Source organism: Phyllopteryx taeniolatus, chromosome 8, assembly GCF_024500385.1.
Source record: "Phyllopteryx taeniolatus isolate TA_2022b chromosome 8, UOR_Ptae_1.2, whole genome shotgun sequence".
Lineage (NCBI taxonomy): Eukaryota > Metazoa > Chordata > Actinopteri > Syngnathiformes > Syngnathidae > Phyllopteryx > Phyllopteryx taeniolatus.
This window is the reverse complement of record NC_084509.1, coordinates 4550950-4571961: the sequence shown is the minus strand read 5'-3', so window position 1 is coordinate 4571961 and position 21012 is coordinate 4550950. Positions and strand designations below refer to the sequence as shown.

The 21012-nt window shown below is 41.5% G+C and overlaps 1 protein-coding gene across 5 annotated transcripts in view; it reads right to left on the bottom strand.

Annotated features, from left to right (window-relative positions):
• dscamb (Down syndrome cell adhesion molecule b) overlaps positions 1-7443 on the bottom strand; it is a 134631-nt gene extending 127188 nt beyond the window's left edge. For 3 of the 5 annotated variants that reach the window (XM_061782749.1, XM_061782751.1, XM_061782752.1), the window contains exon 1: positions 6714-7426. In XM_061782749.1, the coding sequence (XP_061638733.1) occupies positions 6714-6768 (55 nt within the window). In that variant the 5' untranslated portion in view covers positions 6769-7426. Of the gene's footprint in view, positions 1-6713 lie in introns of all 5 variants that reach the window. The other 2 variants (XM_061782753.1, XM_061782750.1) reach the window with 2 other exon arrangements.
• Between the last annotated feature and the right edge of the window lie 13569 nt (positions 7444-21012).

Genomic DNA, 21012 nt, shown 5'->3' with positions numbered 1-21012 from the left:
AAAAAACCAGCCATTGTAAATTGAAAATCTTCCATTTTGCAGTACAGTGGACCCCCGCTATTTGCGTCGGATAGGGACCGGGCTGGACTGCAAAAAGCAAGAATCTGCAGATAATTGACGCCCATTATAATTCATCCATCCATCCATTTTCTGAGCAGTCTCTCCTCACTATGGTCGCGGGAGTGCTGGAGCCTATCCCAGCTATCATCGGGCAGGAGGCGGGCTACACCCTGAACTGGTTGCCAGCCAATCGCAGGGCACATACAAACAGACAACCATTCACACTCAGATTCACACCTATGGGCAATTTAGAGTTGTCAATTAACCTACCATGCATGTTTTTGGGATTTGGGAGGAAACTGGAGTGCCCGGAGAAAGCCCACGCAGGCGGGGCCGGGGTTTGAACCCCAGTCCTCAGAACTGTGAGGCAGACGCTCTAACCAGTCGCCCACTGTGCCGCCCCCATTATAATTATTACATATATTTATGTTTTTGGGATTTGGGAGGAAACCGGAGTGCCCGGAGAAAACCCACGCAGGCGGGGCCAGGGATTGAACCCCAGTCCTCAGAACTGTGAGGCAGACGCTCTAACCAGTCGCCCACTGTGCCGCCCCCATTATAATTATTACATATATTTATAAAGCCTCAAAATTACTGAATAATCGGGGATAAACCGCCAATAACCATTTTTAAAACAGAAAAGAAATTGTTTTTATGCAGTATACTAATAATTCACATGGTAGCTTGATGAATTTACCGTCACTGGATTCTTTATGTAAAACATTTAGGCTTAAGAAAGACCTGAATGATTCGCTCTTATTGGCACTGAGAGAACTATTTGAAGTGGTTGTAGTTTGTAGTGTTGCTGTATGACCATACTGACTTCAAAAATTTGGGTTGGGTTCAAAATATTAGCTGGTATGATGCAGAGTAGTTCTATACCATTGCATAGTACAAACCAATTTCAAAACATACTGCATAGTTAAATGAAATTCGTCAGTTTCAATTTTATTATTATCTTTATTGAAAACTGAATGAAATGCTGCCACCAGTGGCACTCCTAGAACGGCACCCTGTGCGAGGCCAGCAATGTTGCCCTATACGGCCGCATATAGTGCACAAGCCAGACACTGCCATTGGCTTCCACATATTACTATCACTATTGGTACTTGTAATGTTTTAATGTTTCACAATCTGTTAATATTCTTACAAATCACCACAAACAATACATAAGCAGTTTAGACAGGTTGGTTCAGATTACATTGATGTATCATAAATATTGCTTGTTCCACTTCTACTGTATCTTGGGGTGAAGACCAACCTAGGGTTGGGCATTTGACTCCAATTATTTGATGGGATGACCTCTCTCTCTTTCTGAATGTTCTGAACTCCTGTTGCAATACCAGTGTCTTAATGAGCCGGATAATGCTCTTCAACTTGCCATAACCGATTTCATGTAGTTTTCTCTCACTCCCCCACTACAGTACCTGTGTGTAGTGCAGCACACTAATATGATATGTCACTTTGACAGGTGCTGAGCGAATGAAAAGCATCCTCTCTGCTGAAAAGCAAGTCTGAGAGGGGGAAACCCCCGCCAGATGTACTACAACCTCACTTTGCACGCATGATCAAACACCTAGATCTGTCTGCTGAGGGCTTCAGCAGCTTCTTTCCATGCAGATGCTAAACGATATCGTTAACATTTTAATACAGGAGACATTTACACGCCAGCTTGTGCAATTACACCTCCGATTCGATGGAATCCAGACAGACATAGTATGATCAGTAATTAGATTTCGCACTGGATGAAGCACGCACGCAAGCTCGTGGCCAAAGCTTGCACCTAATTAGAGTGCTAGACGGGCTCAAGGAGGCGCCGTGCAGTAGAGTAGCCCTTCATTATCCGGCTAGTACGAATGAACTATGGATATCAATTATGATCACACATCAGTGTATCCATTACCCAACATTAGCAGCCTTTTCAGCTGGAATCACAGAGTGGTGAGAATGTAATCCAACAAACCCTCTCATAACACACAAGTGAGCCACTGAGTTATGTGGGTTGCTATACTTAATCCAGCTCATTAGCTATTCATATCAGAGTAAAGCGGTTCAAGATCATCTATCACTTGACTCTGTGTTTTCAACATGTAATTAGATGTCATAGGCGATGATATAATATCTGCAATCAAGCTATAATTATTTGCTAGTAAACATCCCTAATGTGCAGGACAGTAAAGATGATCAGATTTTACTTTATTGCACTCTGACAATGTCGAGCCGTTGTAGTCATCTGGAAGGGTCATCCCACAGTTCTAATTGGGTTCTCATCACTCTCCACTGTCTTGTTATACACACTGCTTGGGCCCTTCTACTCACAGCCAAGTTGAATCCATCTATCCACCCTAGTCCCAGCCGGTGTTTCAGCTTGCTAGTATGAGGTCATGACAAAATTGGTAGGCTCACTAATCGAAGAGATAGCTTCTGTTTTTCTTACATTTTTCTCGGCGAAAAGGTCAGAGATAATTGAGATAAAAATTTGATTGCATGATCCCCTGATCTCTGCCTAACTGTTATCTTATCGAACACATCCATGATTAAGTCTTTAAGCCTCATGTGTATGACTACATTTCACCGCTGCTCCTCTTTACGTCTTTGCAGCAAGAATGTGAATAGACCTTTTTAACGGTTTTGCCTTGAGGCAGTGCTCAGGGAAAGATTGAATTTGTTTCCATTTGTGTAGAATATTGATGGCAGAATCGGGTCATTAGTACACACGAAAAAACTGAAATATAATTTTGAATTTGTGTTAAGGCAAAGCAAAGCAAATGTATTTATATCGTGCATTTCATACACAAGGTAACTCAATGTACTTTACATGATTAAAAGCATTTAAAAACAAAGAAAGAAAGAAAAATGCTTATAAACTTTTAAAACAAAGAGAAAATAAAATAAAATAAAAGTACAATTAAAACAGCATACAGTGCAAGAAATATCATTTAAAAACGTTTTTAACCGAGACGTCACTTCTGTTGCCAACTTATTCCATTTGTGTGCAGCATATTAGCTAAATATGCTGCTTCACCACGTTTGCTTTGGACTCTGTCAATCTCAGAGCCCTACTGTGTTTATATTCCATTAGCATTTCTTTCATGTATTCAGGACCTAAACCATTTAGTGATTTATTGACCAGTAGCAGAACTTTAAAATCTATTCTAAAGCTGACTGGGAGCCAGTGGAAATACTTTAGAATTGGAGTAATATGCTCTGACTTCTATGTTCTGGTCAGAACCCAAGCTGCAGCATTCTGAATGAGCTGCAGCTGTTTAATGCTCTTTTTAGGGAGTCCAGTCAGAAGACCATTACAATAGTCAAGTCTACTTGAGATAAAAGCATGGATGAGCTTCTCCTGGTCTACTTGGTACATGCAACCCTTCACTCTGGATATGTTTTTCAGATGATAGAAGGCAGTTTTAGTAATTGATTTGATATGACTGTTGAAAGTCAAGTCAGAATCTATCAGTACACCAAGGTTCCGGACTTGATCTTTGGTTTTTAAAGAGAGTATTTACAGGTATTTACTAACAGCAATACTCTTTTCTTTATTGCCAAAAACAATTATCTCAGTTTTGTTGTGAGTTAATTTAAGAATATTTTGGCTCATCCAGTTATTTATCTGTTTCAGACAGTGACACATCTCAATTGAACTATAGTCACCTGGAGACACTGCTAGATATAACTATGTCATCTGCATAGCTATGATAGTCAAAATTAGAGTTCTGAAGAATTTGACCCAAGGGTAGCATATACAGGCTGAACAGAAGGGGTCCAACAACTGACCCTTAAGTGACCCCATAGGTCATTGCCATTCGATAAGATTGAATTCCAATGGTTACAAAATAACTCCTTTCCTCCAGGTAAGACCTGAACCATTTAAGGACTGTTCCATTTAGTCCTACCCATGTTTCCAAAGAGTGCAGGTCTTCATGTTCACTTTAGAACTGACATATCAAATAAATGAGGCTACGTCCACGTCATCACAGATATTTTTCTATGCATGTCGGCCTTTTGTCCACATCCATTTATCAGGGAACCTAAAACAGAGCTACTGAAAAACTTTGGAGAAAACTTTCTAAAACTCACTTTTAAGGGAAACCACATTTTGACCTTTTCTCCTTTAAATTCTGCATAAATCAGATTTTGTTTTCAAGTATATTTAGATTGTTATATTTTTTGCACACTATAGGAGCATCAATGTTGTATTATAATTTGAATATGAAGAACTTTGTTTTTTAACTTATGGAAAAAAAGTCAAAAGCATTTTTCTTTGTTAGCATATGAATCTGTTAAAAAAAAAACACACACAAAAGACCATTTGGAGACTGGACAATGACAATGCAGCTCTGTTAGGCTTATACTGTACTGTAATTGTTTGAATAGCACTTGATTGTGGGCAAATGAGTTTTCATGTTGACAGATATTTTGTTAAAAGGGCATCTTGTGTGGAGTTCGGTTGTTGTTGTTTCTTCTTTTTTTGTGTGGCTCATATACTTTATATTAACTACCAGTGTAAATGTGGACGTAGCATAAGTTCCCAAAAAACAGATGGAGCTGAAATTAGCTACATTCTGTATGAAAACACAAACTCTTCTTTGTTGGTGAGGGAGCGGTTTTGATTAGCTCCTACCACTGAACTCCAAATTCAATGTCTAAAACATTTAGCATTATATAAACATCCATAACGTAAGAGGTTCTATCGTGTTGTGATGTGGTAAGACAATCCCATGATGCAGTGCAGAAAATGGTAAACAATCAGAGCACAGGAACAAATATGATCCTTTTTTTCCGCCTACCACGGTATAGTTTTCTATACACCTTATGGTAAATGTTTTTGGACAGCCATTAAGGAGGTTACCATAGAGACAGGCCAGTGAGCATGTGATAGGCCTAACTCTGAAACAGCAAGAATGGTCTAGAAACCAATCATTGTGCTGCCTCCTGTCTACAAGGTCATTCATTCAGTCTGACAATGCCTGCTCAGCCAATGAACACCTCATTTTCAAGCTAATCAACAATAGTTAATAAAGCAAGCCTCCTCGACGGTGAAATCTAATAAAATGACAACACAAACAGCATGAAACATGTACTTCTTTAAAAAAAACAAATGTAACCCCCCTCCCCCCCGACAATGTAACGTCTACACTCATGGCAGCCTAATTCCTATCATTTGTTTGCCACAGGCCGGTTCAATAATGCCTCACACAATAAAAAGACAGACTCTTGCAAAGCAGTTGATTTAATGTCACAGTCAGACAATTATGATTAATGAGGATTCTTTATTGTTCTTTTATGAGTTTCAGTGCAAGCTGAAGGGAAACACCATTTTAGTCAGTGTCAATATATGGCACCGGATGAAAAAAAGAGGCAACGCCGAGACCAAAACCCATTCTGAAGCCTTATTTTATCCTCCCAGGCAGAAGAGAAAATCCATTTTAGGGACACACCATATCACATCACAGCTCCTCAATGCGGCTCAAATGTATTCATACCTGTAAAATTCACTGTTCCCCACATTTAAACAGAAAAAAAAATTCGGCTTTGTGCATTTAGCTTTTCTTGACCCTCCATTTTGATTGTGTACAACTATGTAAAAATCTAAGCCCCGATGTGTTTTTGCAGGCATTTTACCATTTTCTTTCCCTTCATCGACCCTGCCTTTCATACACACCCAGGCAGTCATAATCCCCTCCTTGTAGAAGGGACGCTGACCAATAACTGAGTGCAATCAACTAGGAATTTTCTTCTATTGACTATAGAAATGAAAATTCATGACACAAATAAGCTTGCACAACATCCGCCACGTGTGATCTGGTGTCCTCACGCAAATATACCAGTCTAATAAAACAACAAGCAAACCTGAATACATTTGAATGGAGAGGGACACTTTTGGCCATTTGAATGGAAAATGCATGTTTAGTGTGTTTTGAACTTTAATAAAATTCTAATAAATGTGACCTCTGTGCAATGCATGACATTGCATTTTAGTTTTGGGATTACTACTACAATTTTATGATGGTTTTCTTCCCTTAAATGGAAAAATATAAATATTGAGCCACACTGATGGAGAAAAGAGGACGCAGTATATTGGGATTTTATTTAAAGGTGCAATAAATGACACTATCAATTTGTTGTTATTTGTTTAGTGTGCATACATTTTTCTTAATTTTTTGAATGCAAATTTGAGCAAATATGCTAAAGGAGGGCACTGGCAAATCAAATGTTCATTGTATCAAGTACGTCACCTATTACTAAGGGCCACAGCGGTGCCGAGAGAATATGTACCATCAACAGTTAAATTTAAAGACAGACATGAAAATGCAGTTTTCATTGAAAAGACCACAGTAAAATTTGAAATTATTCCAAAATTCAAATCAAATTATAATAAATAATAATAATAATAATATTGAATATGAGCACAAACAGATGCAATTTGTCTGATCGAGTCATCTATTGAGATGTATTTTGGTGGACAGCTCGAAGGGTTTTCAATGGATCTTGTGCATGCTTCACCTTCCTTTATCAAGGGTGTCACCTTTTAGACAGTCATGCAAAATCCATTTCATGTGGGTCATATCCATCCTCCCTCACTATATGTGTCATATGCATCAATAATAAATGCGTACATTAAGAACAAATGAAAAGGTGAAACTTACCATTCAAGATGCTCTGGAACAAGGTAAAAGCCAATATCCACATGCCCTGCTCCATTCAATCCCCCCACAGCTATGCTTGCTCTTCTTCCTCACACCGGTGCCTTCCTGGGGTTCTCTTCAGAGCGTTTAGGGTGATGTTAAACATTTGTCTTCAAGCAAACTGCCCCGAGTCTTGTACTTTTAATTTGTCCTTGCTACTTTTTTTTGCCCCACTTTTGGAGCATCAGTGAGCCCGGTGATTGTCTCGGGGAGTGCTGTGCACACTCTCATCTGCTCCGCGCCTTGCTGCTTCTCAAAAGGATGCTGAGGGGGTGAAGACCAGGTGTGTGAGCGCGCGCTCGCCCGCGCGCGCGTATGTGTGTGTGTGTGTGTGTGTGAGTGATGCTGAGTCAGAGGCATGCACGAACAGATCATTAAACAACGGAAGGTTCAACTGCCTAAACTCTATTTAATTTAAAAAGAAAAAAAAAAAAGAGAGGAAAAGTCCGACGCTCCAATTACCTTAATTAACTAACAGGTTATGTTTTCAGCGGGTGGTTTAGAAAGATTAAATTAAACATACATAAATAAACTAGCGAATAAGCACTCAAAAAAGAGGAAGGTGCTGGGCTAAGGTTGTTTTGCGCTGGGATTCCAAAGTCAAATCATCTTCATCGCCTCTGTGCGTCCAGCAAGAGGCGAGCAAGCGCATCTTCCCCGCTGCCGCTCTCTGTAATCGCACCACACGGACTCTCTGGGAGCATTACATTGAATAACCCCAAGCCCCCGCCAACCCCCCCTCTGCCCCTGCAGACGCTTTAATTCCTCATTGCCTTAAAGGAGCAGAGGCGGATACCCGTCGCGTCCTAAGGGCAACACGCCACAGGAGGACGACACTCATTTGCATTAAAGAGGCGGCTGCACCTGACGCTCTGTTCGACCTCAGAACATAAAAGTTTTCAGTCTAGAATAAAGTAGATTAATATGGGAAACTAAATAAAAACATGACGAAATTGTGGCCCCTGACAAAAATGAGTTTGACACCCCTGCTCTAAGGAGCTAATAACAACTATCTTATACATTTTCCAATCTCCTTTAGACGTGCTAAGATGAGGGCTAAAATACTGACAGAGTATAGAGAAACTATGAATGTAGTGGCAGCAAAATGATACGATGACAATGTGGTCGCCATAAACAACTACGATCCCTACACAATACAAACATTTCTCACCATCTCATTGTTTGCAAAAAACACACAAAGAAAAAAAAAACATCGACTGTTTCCCTTAATCACCTGGAATAGATGACAACTTGACATAAATCTAAAACAGCACTGACTCTGACTATTATTAGCCTCAAGGCTAGATAGTTGTCAGCATGGTGAGAGTCAGCTGCCATTCTGGCAATCAAAAAAAAAAAAAAAAAACATTTCTGATGTGCATGTACATTTAATATAACACCACGGCAAAATTTACCTCTAGCCAATTTAAGATTTATATTTCATAAATCTGCCTTATATGAGTACTGAACTAAAATGTGAATATTTAAAATGGAGATATGTACTCTATGTTCAGTATGTGACATGGAATTGCTATTTACTTATTTCAAGTTTCACATCTCATACCTCGCCAATTTTAATGTGTGACTGTTTAGTATGTAAAAGAAATAACAAATTTCAGCGAGTGCATGACCTCACTAGCTACGCCTTAAGGGTGCAGTTGTCAGTTTGATGGGAGGATGAGAGTTTAGCTCAGCGGTTCGCCCATCTGTCTCCCGATGGATGAAAGTGGGTTTGAATCCAGGATTGGCTGTACCTTGCTAAACACTGCAGTTATATAGTTTCTTTTTTTTTTTTTTTTTTTTTTAAAGTTGTAGCAAAAGCAAACAATATTTTTGCCTCGTGGCTCCATCAGACAGTTGCTTTGTGTGTTTATTTTAAACAGTGTAAGAATATGTCAGCATGGGTAAATTAAAAGTGTAGAAATACCTTTTGTAATCGTCAAACTCCAGACAGGAAGGCCTGACTACGTTACTGTGCCGCCTTGATTCGTGTCTCTTTTACTTTAATAATTGCAGCATTTTAATGTCAATTCCTGATCGCCTTGGGCACCAATATTCCAAAGCAAATTTCTTGTTTGCTTGTAGCACACAATCTTGGCAGTAAAGGTAATTCTGACTTAGTGCTAATATGAGATGTAAACAGGGTTCTAATATCATTTCAATCACAGACGGCTCAAATGCAAGTGCACCGGAATTTGATCTGAATGTACTCATTATTTGACATGAGAGAAAAGGCAACCTGATCCCGGCCAGAGATTTAGAAGGACATCTAATGTCAAATATTTGAAAAGGTGTATTTTAGTACACATGGGAGGAAGAATACAAGGTGATAAGAGGGGATTTCCTGAATTTGTTAAGTGAAAGTAGTAAATAAGAAACCGTACAGACAGTGGTAATGGTTGCAGAAAATTCAGGGCTACACCAAAGCATCCCCCACCCCTCAGGCACACGCATCATGCACACATGCATGCTCCATGACGCCTCCCTCAAACCCCATAAGCCAGCCAGCACCGGCATCGCCACCACCCCTCCATTTTAATGCTTGCCTTGAAGTCAAGGGGGTTGCAGTAGTAGCCGTGGAAGCCTGTTGGGCCTGTCCACAGAGCTAGGTTACACTGGACGTGATATTACCAGCAGGGTAGTAGTCTGCATCTCATTCTCTATTCCACATGACAGAATCTACGGAGAGTCATGTTTATTTACTGCAGGATATTCATTTTCTGAATTCACTATAAGGCTGAGGCAAGGATGTTCTGAAAGGAAAATAAACAAAGAAAGTATAGCAAACAAATTCATAGCATTGTCTGCACTCGTTTTTGTATCATTCCTGCTTGGTTCCAGTGTACACAAAGAAACATATGCAATGGTTTGAAAGACCTGGAATTCATCTTTGCTGCCCATTCTTTTTTCTGATGCGTTGTAGAGGTTCTGGCCATTGTCTCTCTCACACTAGTATGCACAACACATTCTTGCATACCTTAAAAATACAAATGATTCCCAAGCCATTAGATAAAGCCAAACAGCTTCAATTCCTAATGCCAGTGATAAAGAAGTTAGTCTGGGTGAATCAAGGCAGTGGGTTGGGGATCCTGCCTATCATTCAGGATGGATTAGAAGGACTGTGCTGGTGGTTTCAGCTCTGGATTTTGGGCATTTGAAGCTAATTTATTTGTAGCACAACAACAAGCTGGATTGCAGAAATACGGTGCAGACAGAAAAAAAACTACTATAGTTGTAATCAACTCATCTCTTATCCAGTGAGGGAGGGGAATTCTTAGATTAATGCAAAAACAGTTTATTGGCTAAATATAATCCTATGAAAAACATGTATGTTAAATTCATTGAAGACTAAATTGTAAATAAGCGAGAATGTTGTTGTTTGTCAATATTTTATAAATATGCCTGAATGAAGACGAGGTGTAGAAAATTGATGGATGGATGGATGGATGACAAAGTGTATTCATGCCTCACTCAGAGCACTAGTAGTACTCTGTTCCTGGTTCAGCCATCAGGAATGTCAAATGTTTTTTTGTTTAGTTTTGTTTTTTAACCATGAAAGGTGACATTAGAAGCCTGCCTAGGCAAACAATTTTAAGAGGGGAGTAAACAACACCAACTGTGGATTCAAGGGATTGAAAGAACTGGTATCTTGTGAATTACAAGGGCCATCTAACATTTTGGGAGACATGAGGCATTGCTATAATCCAGTTCAGGAAAGAGAATCATGCGAGACGCTGAAGTGTAAGTTAATTTGTGAAGAAAAATGAGCAGAAATAAGCATAGCAGTGCGTCAACATTTGATCGCTCCAAAGCCCTGACCCTCCAAAAAAAACTGCTCATGTTAGCTCCTTGTGCTCACTAGCCAACCTCCTAGTGGCTTTCTGCTATCAAAGGTAGACTACGTTATTGATTTTAGATTTTACAGTTGTTAACTTTTAATACACCTTGTGTGACTGAAAAGAGACTCCTAGGTCATTTGTCATTAAAATTAAGAGAGTGTTAAAGAGTGTCTTATTAGATATTAGTAGCACAATAGTTCTTAGTTTTACACTTACAGTATATGACAATTAAGAATATTCAAGCAATACTTAATCCATTGCCTGTACAGATAATACAGGTTTTGTGATGGTGACAGTTTGACCCCAAAACTGATTCATTGGATTTATTTATTTATTTTTAATCCTAACATACTGGAGGTTGACCCACATCACGTGCTGGATTTTGTGTAACCCTTAATTTTGCACTTTATGTTATTTCTGGGCTGTAATGCAGTCTTGTTTCACTTTCTAGCAAACATGCAAACCACAATACTGGTTGCATTTTGAAAGGGGGGTCTTTTATGTACAGTATACACACACTCATTCCACTGTACACACACTCCATACATTGGGAGTTGCCCAGTATAAGCACACTTTTTGTTTTTTTTACGTGTGTTTGACAACAAACAAACATGGTGTAACATCAATACTGACCTAAAAGTGATCCAATGACAGCAGGTGTGTTTGACTTCAAGTTGAGTCACAGATTTATGTTACTGTTATTAATCAAGAGAATGACAGGCTTTAATTGACATGGCAAAGATTTTAGTTTCTGAGGTCTTAGCAAGATAACAATGAAGATCCATTGCTCCTGACACAGGCTCTTCTGTCGCTCTGGAAAACAGGTGCTGAGTTCATCACATACACCAGGAGGACAGCTGGACACCACAACAGACTACTTGTGATGTGAAAGACAATACGTTAAATTTTCACACCGAAGACAAGAGCCCTGACCTTGTCAACAGCAGGTGGTGGTAACTCCTATTCAATAATATTCAGGCACGTAGGGGAGATGCTGAATGTGAATGCCTTAGCTTTGAAACACATTCAAAGACCAAATCATGTGTTCGTAGGTAAATTGAAGTCCTAAAATATCCTCAGAAGACCTACAGGTGAGGATGGATGAGCCAACAATAACAATAAAAACCCTCCCACCCCCAAATAAATAAAATAATGCACATCGTAAAATTAGAAGTTTAAAATTCTTCATAACGGCACAAGTGATATTTCATTCATTATTGAGGCACACAGTGTCAGTCAAATTTAGGAGTAAATGTTTGGGGCTGGATGAAGTGGCTGGGGAGAGGGATGTCTGGGCGTCCCTGCTAAAGCTGCTGCCCCCGCGACCCGACCCGGATAAGCGGTAGAAAGTGGATGGCTGGATGGATGTATGTTTGGGGTCATGTTTTCCTTGAATACGCAGTGCTGGATATTCAATAGGATACACTACATTTCAAAATTTCGTTCTGGCCTTGTGTAGGAATGTCATTTTTTTAACGCATTAAAATGTCTAGACTATATTTCAGATTAATTTTGTTATTTTAATTTTAAAAAACAATTATTTTCTAAAATATGAAATTAATTAATTAAATGTTCATCTCCAGAATTATATTATATTACTATCTCCGACTGAGAGTTACTTTGTGCCTCAAAATAACGTACTGTATTTTCAGCATCACGTACTGATTATGTTCAAAGATTGACGATTGTTCGGTAGAAAAAGTAGCTAAACTGTGTCCCGTTGTTGACATTATTACAATTCCTTGACATAAATTTTCAGATCATAAAAAATAGATATAGATAGTATATGGAAACACTCACACAATCTAACCGTGAATTTAAAAAAGATTAGATTTCTCTCCAGCCATATTTTAAACAAGCAGAATAGAATTTTGGGTGGGCTTGAGTTTGCTGTGTGGATGGGAGGGGGAAGAGGGGAAGTTCATTTTAGCCCCCCGAGCGTGATGCCCAAACCATGATAAGTGAATGTGACAATGAGACCCTTGGGCTACTGCAAAATCTTGGTCTTGCTGTATGGCCGCGTGTGTCTAAGTAGAACACATATGAGACAATTCATGAACACAACATGCACACAAGGCCACGACTCCTTGTTGTGTAAAGCTTACACTGGCATCTGAGCTGTGGTGCTTTTCATTTCGCTGCCAAACTCATCAGTGATGCCACAACAGGATGGGTTATGTCGGCAAATGTCATCCATCAATTTGATCACATCCAACAATAAAAACATTGATACAGTAAAGTCATCCAATGCAAACGTATCTTCTGCAGGTGAGTAGACATCAAGCATAATAATTAGCAAATAATGAAATGTAAATTTGATTTATCCTTCGTTCCTGTGACAGATGTCAAATGTAAGGCAATGTCAGTCCAGGTTCCCCGTCTCCATAGACGTGTCACAAGTAGTTTCACTTTTAACTGCACATTACTGACAGGAACCAAAAATAAATACTCATTATACACATGGATAGAAATTGCTACATATAATGATGTTACACATTCCATTCCCATTGTAACAAAGAACACGGTCTTCTTACACTGATGCCACACATAATCATGTTTTGATGTGCATATAAACATTCACAGTGCTGCTTCTTCTTTGCCTTTCGGCTTGTCCCGTTAGGGGTCACCACAGCGTGTCATCCTTTTCCATGTAAGCCTATCTCCTGCATCCTCCTCTCTAACACCAACTGCCCTCATGTCTTCCCTCACTACATCTATCAAACTTCCCTTTCGTCTTCCTCTAGCTCTCTTGCCTGGCAGCTCCATCCTCATTATACTTCTACCAATATATCCATCTCTCCTCTGGACGTGTCCGAACCATCGACGTCTGCTCTCTCATAACTTTGTCTCCAAAACATCTAACCCTGGCTGTCCCTCTGATTAGCTCATTTCTAATTTTATCCAACCTGGTCACTCCAAGAGCGAACCTCAACATCTTCATTTCCGCCACCTCCAGCTCTGCTTCCTGTTGTCTCTTCAGTGCCACTGTCTCTAATCCGTACATCATGGCTGGCCTCACCACTGTCTTATAAACTTTCCCCTTCATCCTAGCAGAGACTCTTCTGTCACATAATACACCTGACACCTTCCTCCACCTGTTCCAAGCTGCTTGGACCCGTTTCTTCACTTCCTGACCACACTCACCATTGCTCTGGACTGTTGACCCCAAGTATTTAAAGTCCTCCACCCTTGCTATCTCTTCTCCCTATAGCCTGACTCTTCCCCCTCCACCCCTCTCATTTCATTCTGTCTTACTATGGCTAATCTTCATTCCTCTGCTTTCCAGTGCATGCCTCCATCTTTTTAACTTTTCCTCCACCTGCTCCCTGCTTTCATTGCAGATCAGAATGTCTTCTGCAAACATCATGGTCCATGGGGATTCCAGTCTAACCTAATCTGTCAGCCTATCCATCACCACTGCAAACAGGAAGGGGCTCTGGGCTGATTCCTGATGCAGTCCCACCTCCACCTTAAAATTTGTCTGTCACACCTACAGCACACCTCACCACTGTTCTGCTGCCCTCCTACATGTCCTGTATTATTCTAACATACTTCTCTGCCACTCCAGACTTCCGCATGCAGTACCAGAGTTCCTCTCTGGGTACTCTGTCATTGGCTTTCTCTAGATACAGAAAGACAAAATGTAGCTCCTTCTAACCTTTTCTGTACTTTTCCATCAACATCCTCAAGGCAAATAATGCATCTGTGGTACTTTTTCTAGGCATGAACCCATAATGTTGCTTGCAAATACTCACTTCTGTCCTGAGTCTAGCCTCCACTACTATTTCGCATAACTTTATTGTGTGCCTCATCAACTTTATTCCTTTATAGTTCCCACAGCTGTGCACATCACCCTTGTTCTTAAAAATGGACACCAGCACACTTTTCTTCCATTCCTCAGGCATCTTCTTACCCGCTAGAATTCTGTTGAACAAGCTGGTCAAAAACTCCACAGCCACCTCGCCTAGATGCTTCCATACCTCCACAGGAATATCATCAGGACTGCCTGTCCATTTTTCATCCTCTTTAATGCCTAACTTACCCCTTACTAATCATTGCCACTCCTGGTCTACCACACTTGCCTCTTCTACTCTCCCTTCTCTCTCATTTTCCTCATTCATCAACTCCTCAAACTATTCTTTCCATCTAGCTAGCACACTGTTGGCACCAGTCAACATATTTCCATCTCTATTCTTAATCACCCTAACCTGCTGCACATCCTTCCCATCACTATCCCTCTGTCTGGCCAACCTGTATAGATCCTTTTCTCCTTCATTACTGTCCAACCTACCATACATGTCATCATAAGCCTCGTTTGGCCATTGCCACCTCTACCTTTGCCCTACGTCACATCTGCATGTATTCCTTTCTCCTTTCCTTGGTCCTCTCAGTGTCCCACTTCTTCTTAGCTAATCTCTTTCCTTGTATGATTTCCTGTACTGTGAGGTTCCACCACGAAGTCTCGTACGCTCTACTACTCTCCTGCCAGTTTCCCTGATCACCTTGGCCGTAGTGGTCCTGTCTTCTGGAAGCTCCTCCTGTCCACCGAGAGCCTGTCTCACCACTTCTCAAAAAGCCACACAACACTCTTCCTTTCTCAGCTTCCACCACATGGTTCTCTGCTCTGCCTTTGTCTTCTTAATCTTCCTCCCCACCATCAAAGTCATCTTACACACCACCATCCTATGCTGTCTAGTCACACTCTCCCCTACCACTACCTCACAGTTAGTAACGTCCTTCAGATTACATCGCTGTACAAGATGTAATCCACCTGTGTGCTTTTATCTCTGGTCTTGTAGGTCACCCCATGTTCCTGCCTCTTCTGGAAGAAAGTGTTCACTACAGCCATTTCCATCCTTTTTGAAAAGTCTACACCATCTGTGCCTCCAAGTTCCTTTCCTGAATGCCGTACTTCCCCATCACTTCTTCACCACCCCTGTTTCCTTCACCAACATGTCCATTACAATCTGCAATCAATCACGACTCTCTCTCTGTCTGGGATGCTCAGAACTACTTCGTCTAGTTCCTTCCAGAATTTCTCTTTCACCTCCAGGTCACATCCTACCTGTGGGGCATAGCCGCTAATCACATTATAAATAACACCCTCAACTTCAAGTTTCAGCCTCATCAATCGATTTGATACTCTTTTCACCTCCAAGACATTCTTAGCTGAATCTTCCTTTAAAATATAACCCCTACTCCATTTCTCTTTCCATCTACACCATGGTGAAATAATTTAAACCCTGCCCCTAAACTTCTAGCCTTACTGCCTTTCCACCTGGTCTCCTGGACACACACTATATCAACCTTTCTCCTAATCAACTCCCGGGATTTTCCTGTCATAGTCCCAACATTCAAAGTCCCCACATTCAATTCTAGGCTTGGTGCTTTCCTCTTCTCTTTCTGCTGAAGAACCTGCTTTCGACCTCTCCTTCATCTTTGACCCACAGTAGCCGAATTTCCACCGGCGCCCTGCAGGTTAACGGTGCCGGGGGCGGACGTTGTTAACCCGGGCCACGACCGATCCAGTATGGAATTCTTTAGATTAACGCTCTAATTCTTTAGATTATATTTGTTTGGCAAAGTTTTAAGCCGGATGCCCTTCCTGACGCAACCCTATGCATTTGTCCGGGCTTGGGACGGGCCTACAGTTTGCACTGGCTTGTGCCCCCCCATAGGGCTGCATTATATAGACAATCACAGTGCACTGTGATAAAAATAATTATTAGCAATAACCTCAACTAAACATTCACTTTCCAGTAGTTGCAAAGCAGACCTGCACAATGGTCAGGAGGAATTTTGGACTTGTCCTCTTTGCAAATCTGTTCCAATTCTGCAATATTTTTGGGTTGTCTGGTGTGAATTGGTCTCTTCACACTCACACTCCACACTCTTCGCAGCCGAGTGTGAAGCGGCTGGGATGAGAATCAGCACCTCCAAATCTGAGACCATGGTCCTCAGTCGGAAAAGGGTGGCATGCCATCTCCAGGTCGGGGATGAGATCCTGCCCCAAGTGGAGGAATTCAAGTATCTTGGGGTCTTGTTCACGAGTGAGGGAAGAATGGAACGGGAGATCGACAGGCGGATCGGTGCAGCGTCTGCAGTGATGCAGACTTTGTATCGGTTCGTTGTGGTAAAGAAAGAGCTAAGCCGAAAGGCGAAGCTCTCAATTTACCGGTCGATCTTCGTTCCTACCCTCACCTATGGTCATGAGCTGTGGGTCGTGACCGAAAGAACAAGATCCCGGATACAAGCGGCCGAAATGAGTTTCCTCCGCAGGGTGTCCGGGCTCTCCCTTAGAGATAGGGTGAGAAGGTCGGTCATCCGGGAGGATCTCAGAGTAGAGCCGCTGCTCCTTCGCATTGAGAGGAGCCAGATGAGGTGGCTGGGGCATCTGATTCGGATGCCTCCCGGACGCCTCCCTGGTGAGGTGTTCCGGGCATGTCCCACCGGGAGGAGACCCCGGGGACGACCCAGGACACGCTGGAGAGACTACATCCTTCGGCTGGCCTGGGAACGCCTCGGGATCCCCCCGGAAGAGCTGGATGAAGTGGCTGGGGAGAGGGAAGTCTGGGCGTCCCTGCTGAAGCTACTGTCCCCGCCACCCGACCCGGATAAGCGGTAGAGAATGGATGGATGGATGGAATTGGTCTCTTGAGTTCAAGCCACAATATCTCAATCAGGATGAGATCAGGACTTTGACTGGGCCACCATAGGAAGTGTATTTTCCAAGCCATTCAGTTGGTGATCTACTTCTGTTCTTTTGGTTTGCTGCGCTCTTTTGCAAATTAAAAACATGTAGCATTTTTTTCTAGCAGTAGTGACTTCTTCCATGATGTCCTCCAATGACATCCATTCTTACTTAATGTTTTACTTATCATATTTGTAAACAGAGATGTATAAGAGTACCCACTCACATTGTCTGTTGTCACACCGGCCAAGAGCAGTGCCAATGCTCCACTCACGCTGTGATTACGCATTGTCCATTTCCGCACAGAGATGCCTCTGTCGAGACTTTTATTGCACCACTTTTAAAGGGAATCATAGGAGCCGCTTTGATTAGCTGCAAATGTCAGCTGTAAACACCCACAGTGGCGCAGCCCACCCACTGTCGGATCCGCCGGGTTGCGCCGGTCCAACCCTAACCCTTCCCTGGTGCACAGTTGTGTTGCTTGCCGTGACGGATTTACGTCAATCATGAAAATTAGGCCCTAAAGCCTTCAGAGATATTGTTGTAAGCCTTTGCAGCTTCATGCAAGGCAACAATTCTTAATTGTGTTTTAACTAGAATCTTTAATCACGTCACATTAATTGGACTCCAAGTTGACTCACTCCGGAGTCCTGACTCCGATTAGCCTTTGGAAAACAATTAGCCTAGGGCTTGTGAATGTTGACATGGCTGGTGGTATAAAAACACAAAACTATATAATATATATTTGTCATTTGTTGAGGCTTAGACGAAGATCAGATCTCATTTTGTCTACAATTAATGCAAAGTCCATGTAATTCCGAAGGGTTCACATCCTTTTTCTTGCAACTGTTCAGGTTTGGCTCCCCATTTATACGGGCATTTGTACAAATAAACACTTCCCCTCAAATGCCTAGCATTCTCTGCAGTTGTGTAATAACTACCACGGGCTACATTTGAGGAAATACAGTACATAATTTGCAAATACTTTTATTGGTATTATATATACAGTATTTGCTACATATGGGTGCTCAATGTTATTAATAATAGATTGTGCATAAAGTGTGTCAAATGTTACAACACACTATCATGACTGGCCCTCTTGCATGGCTAATGAATTGAAACAGATTGGTAACAATGCACAGCGTGCTTCAGCGGTCATACTAATTCCATCATAAACTGAATCAAATCAACTGTTGCCTGTCATTCATTGAAATGTCTTGTATTCCACTATTGCTGTGGTCAAGTCTGCATGTAATCCAATTAGCATAGAATAGGAGTCCTTTTTTTATAGTTCCAGAAAAAACATTTCTGCAAAGTCACACGTTCAATTGTAGAACGACAGCTTTTGTAGTCCCTCTGGCGCACCCTATCCCTGGCGTGTGTGCAGACTGGCTGGGTAATCCCTCAGGATGGAGCCACTTGTTTTGACAACTCCTGCGAAGCCTAGTGTCTCTTACAACAAAACACAGACTGGCCTATCATCAGCAGAAAGTCAGGCCTCGGCTCACTCCGTGGTCACCCCAAGGAGAATCAGGTTGCCCGTAAACTATGCGACCCATTAGCTCAGAATAGAAACAATCTCAGGACTGGTATAATGATACCATTTGCTTGTTAAAACAATGACATTGATAAGAGACAAGGCACACTCATGGCTTCTGACAGAAGTGTGTATAAGGTTACATGATGCCTGCACAGAAGTGAGGTGCCCTCTTTACTGAGTTCAGGCCAGCGTACTCTTAACCTTGACTGGTCCCAGTGGTAGGCAAGACGCTTTGTGATCAATTGACATTAATGCACAGACATGCTCTTTCAACTGCTTCAACAGGGTGGAATGCGGCAACTCCAACAACGACAACATTATAGAACCTGAAGACATGGTTGATGTTGAGTTCAGAGGAAATAGCAAAGATTTTCATGAACAATTTCATCATGCATCCAGCTTGGATATAAATGTACAAAATGTCCATATTTTTCATACATCCATCGATCCATCCAGGGAAAAATGATACAAAGAGTAAGAAAGGATCCACGCCAGCCACATGAAACTCAGCGATGTGAACTAACCAGCTAGTCAATATTTGGTCTCGCGCTACAGGGAAGGTTGCAGGGGAAACATCTCTTGTTGAGAAGCCAAAAATTGAATATTTTTGGTGTCAAGAGTGGTCAAAAAATTGGTACTAATTAACTAATACACTTTCTCAACAATGATGATTAACTTCCTTTAAATTCAAATTAGCTCCTCTAAAACTGCTGCTTGAAGTTTTATTATGATTACTGTATTCCACCTAGGATAAATGTGTGTAATTTTTGTGCCGAGCACAAACAACATTCTTAGTGTATGATAATAATACTTGGGTTTTCTCCTTCAATTTCTACATATGTACAGTATGAGAGGTGTGTTAGAAAAGCTCCAGGACTCGTATCACAAAAGACAAATTTCAAATCCAAACTACAAACTACATTTTTTTTCCCCATTTGAAGTAATGCCCTTTTCTAACGCACTTTCCCAGCCTTCTCCACCACAACTTTATGCACTCCTGGAAGGATTCTTCCAGGATCCTCCGCAGCTCTGTCTTTATTGCCATTTTGATGTCTTCAAAGCCCTTGATCACCCCTTCTAGTTTGGGAAAGACGAGAGAAGAAAGAAGAAGAAGAAAAAAACAAACAAAAAAAAAAAAAATCACACAGAGCCAAGTCGGGTGAGTAGGGAGGTGGCTCCAGCACGGTGATGTTCTTCTCGGGCAGGGACTGTCGGATGTTCAGGACACTGTGAGCCGGTGCATTGTCATGGTGAAGCAGCCAGCCAGCCTCTTCACATGGACGTGCAAGCAGGATCTCTTTGTAGGCGTGGTGGGTGATTGTCGAGCCCACAGTGACGGGGCGAAACCCATAGTTTGGATTTGAAATATATCTTTTTTGACACCAGTCACTGCGATTGGCTAGAAACCAGTTCAGGGTGTACCCCGCCTCCTGCCGATGGTTGGTGGGATAGGCTCCAGCTCTCCCGCGACCCTTGTGAGGATAAGCGGCTCAGAAAATGGATGGATGGATGACACCAGTTATGGAACTATTCTGACACAACTCGTTGTATGACATTTTGGGTCAACCAGAAAAACAATTTACTGACTTTCTAAATTAGTAGCACAACTAACATTGTAATGCTCATTTTTCACTGCACAGTATGGTACACTCCTCATTTGGCAGGAGTTAGTTTTCTGCTTCAAAATATTACTCCAGATAATACTATGGGAAAGAGTAAAGACAAGCCAAGCAGGTACTCGGCAGTGAAAAAGGAGCATCATGCAGCTTTTATCCAGTTGTACATTGAAATGCAGAAGAAAACACAGAAGAACAGTATGCCTGGCGAGATCCATAATAGTTGTTTGTGACCATTCGTTGAATATTTATTTAAATTACCACATAAGACTGTATTGAACCAAACAGGGCAACTTATTTGCGATGACAGGATATAATGTGAGACATGTTTGTAAACCACACATGCATTTCTTCCATGTAATGCATGACCGCCATTTTGTAGAATGGGCAGGCACACTTCATCCAGTAACCTTTTCCCATCTACTGCTCCATGGTACACTCTTCAAGCAACCCAGTAAAGCTTCCATTGGTTAGCCCCGAGGTCCAGTGGAGAATATTTGTTACCAACCTTGATGTGCTAAAGTAGGATGCTGAGGGGGACACCAATGGGGGGAGAGAAGAGAAATAGCATGTA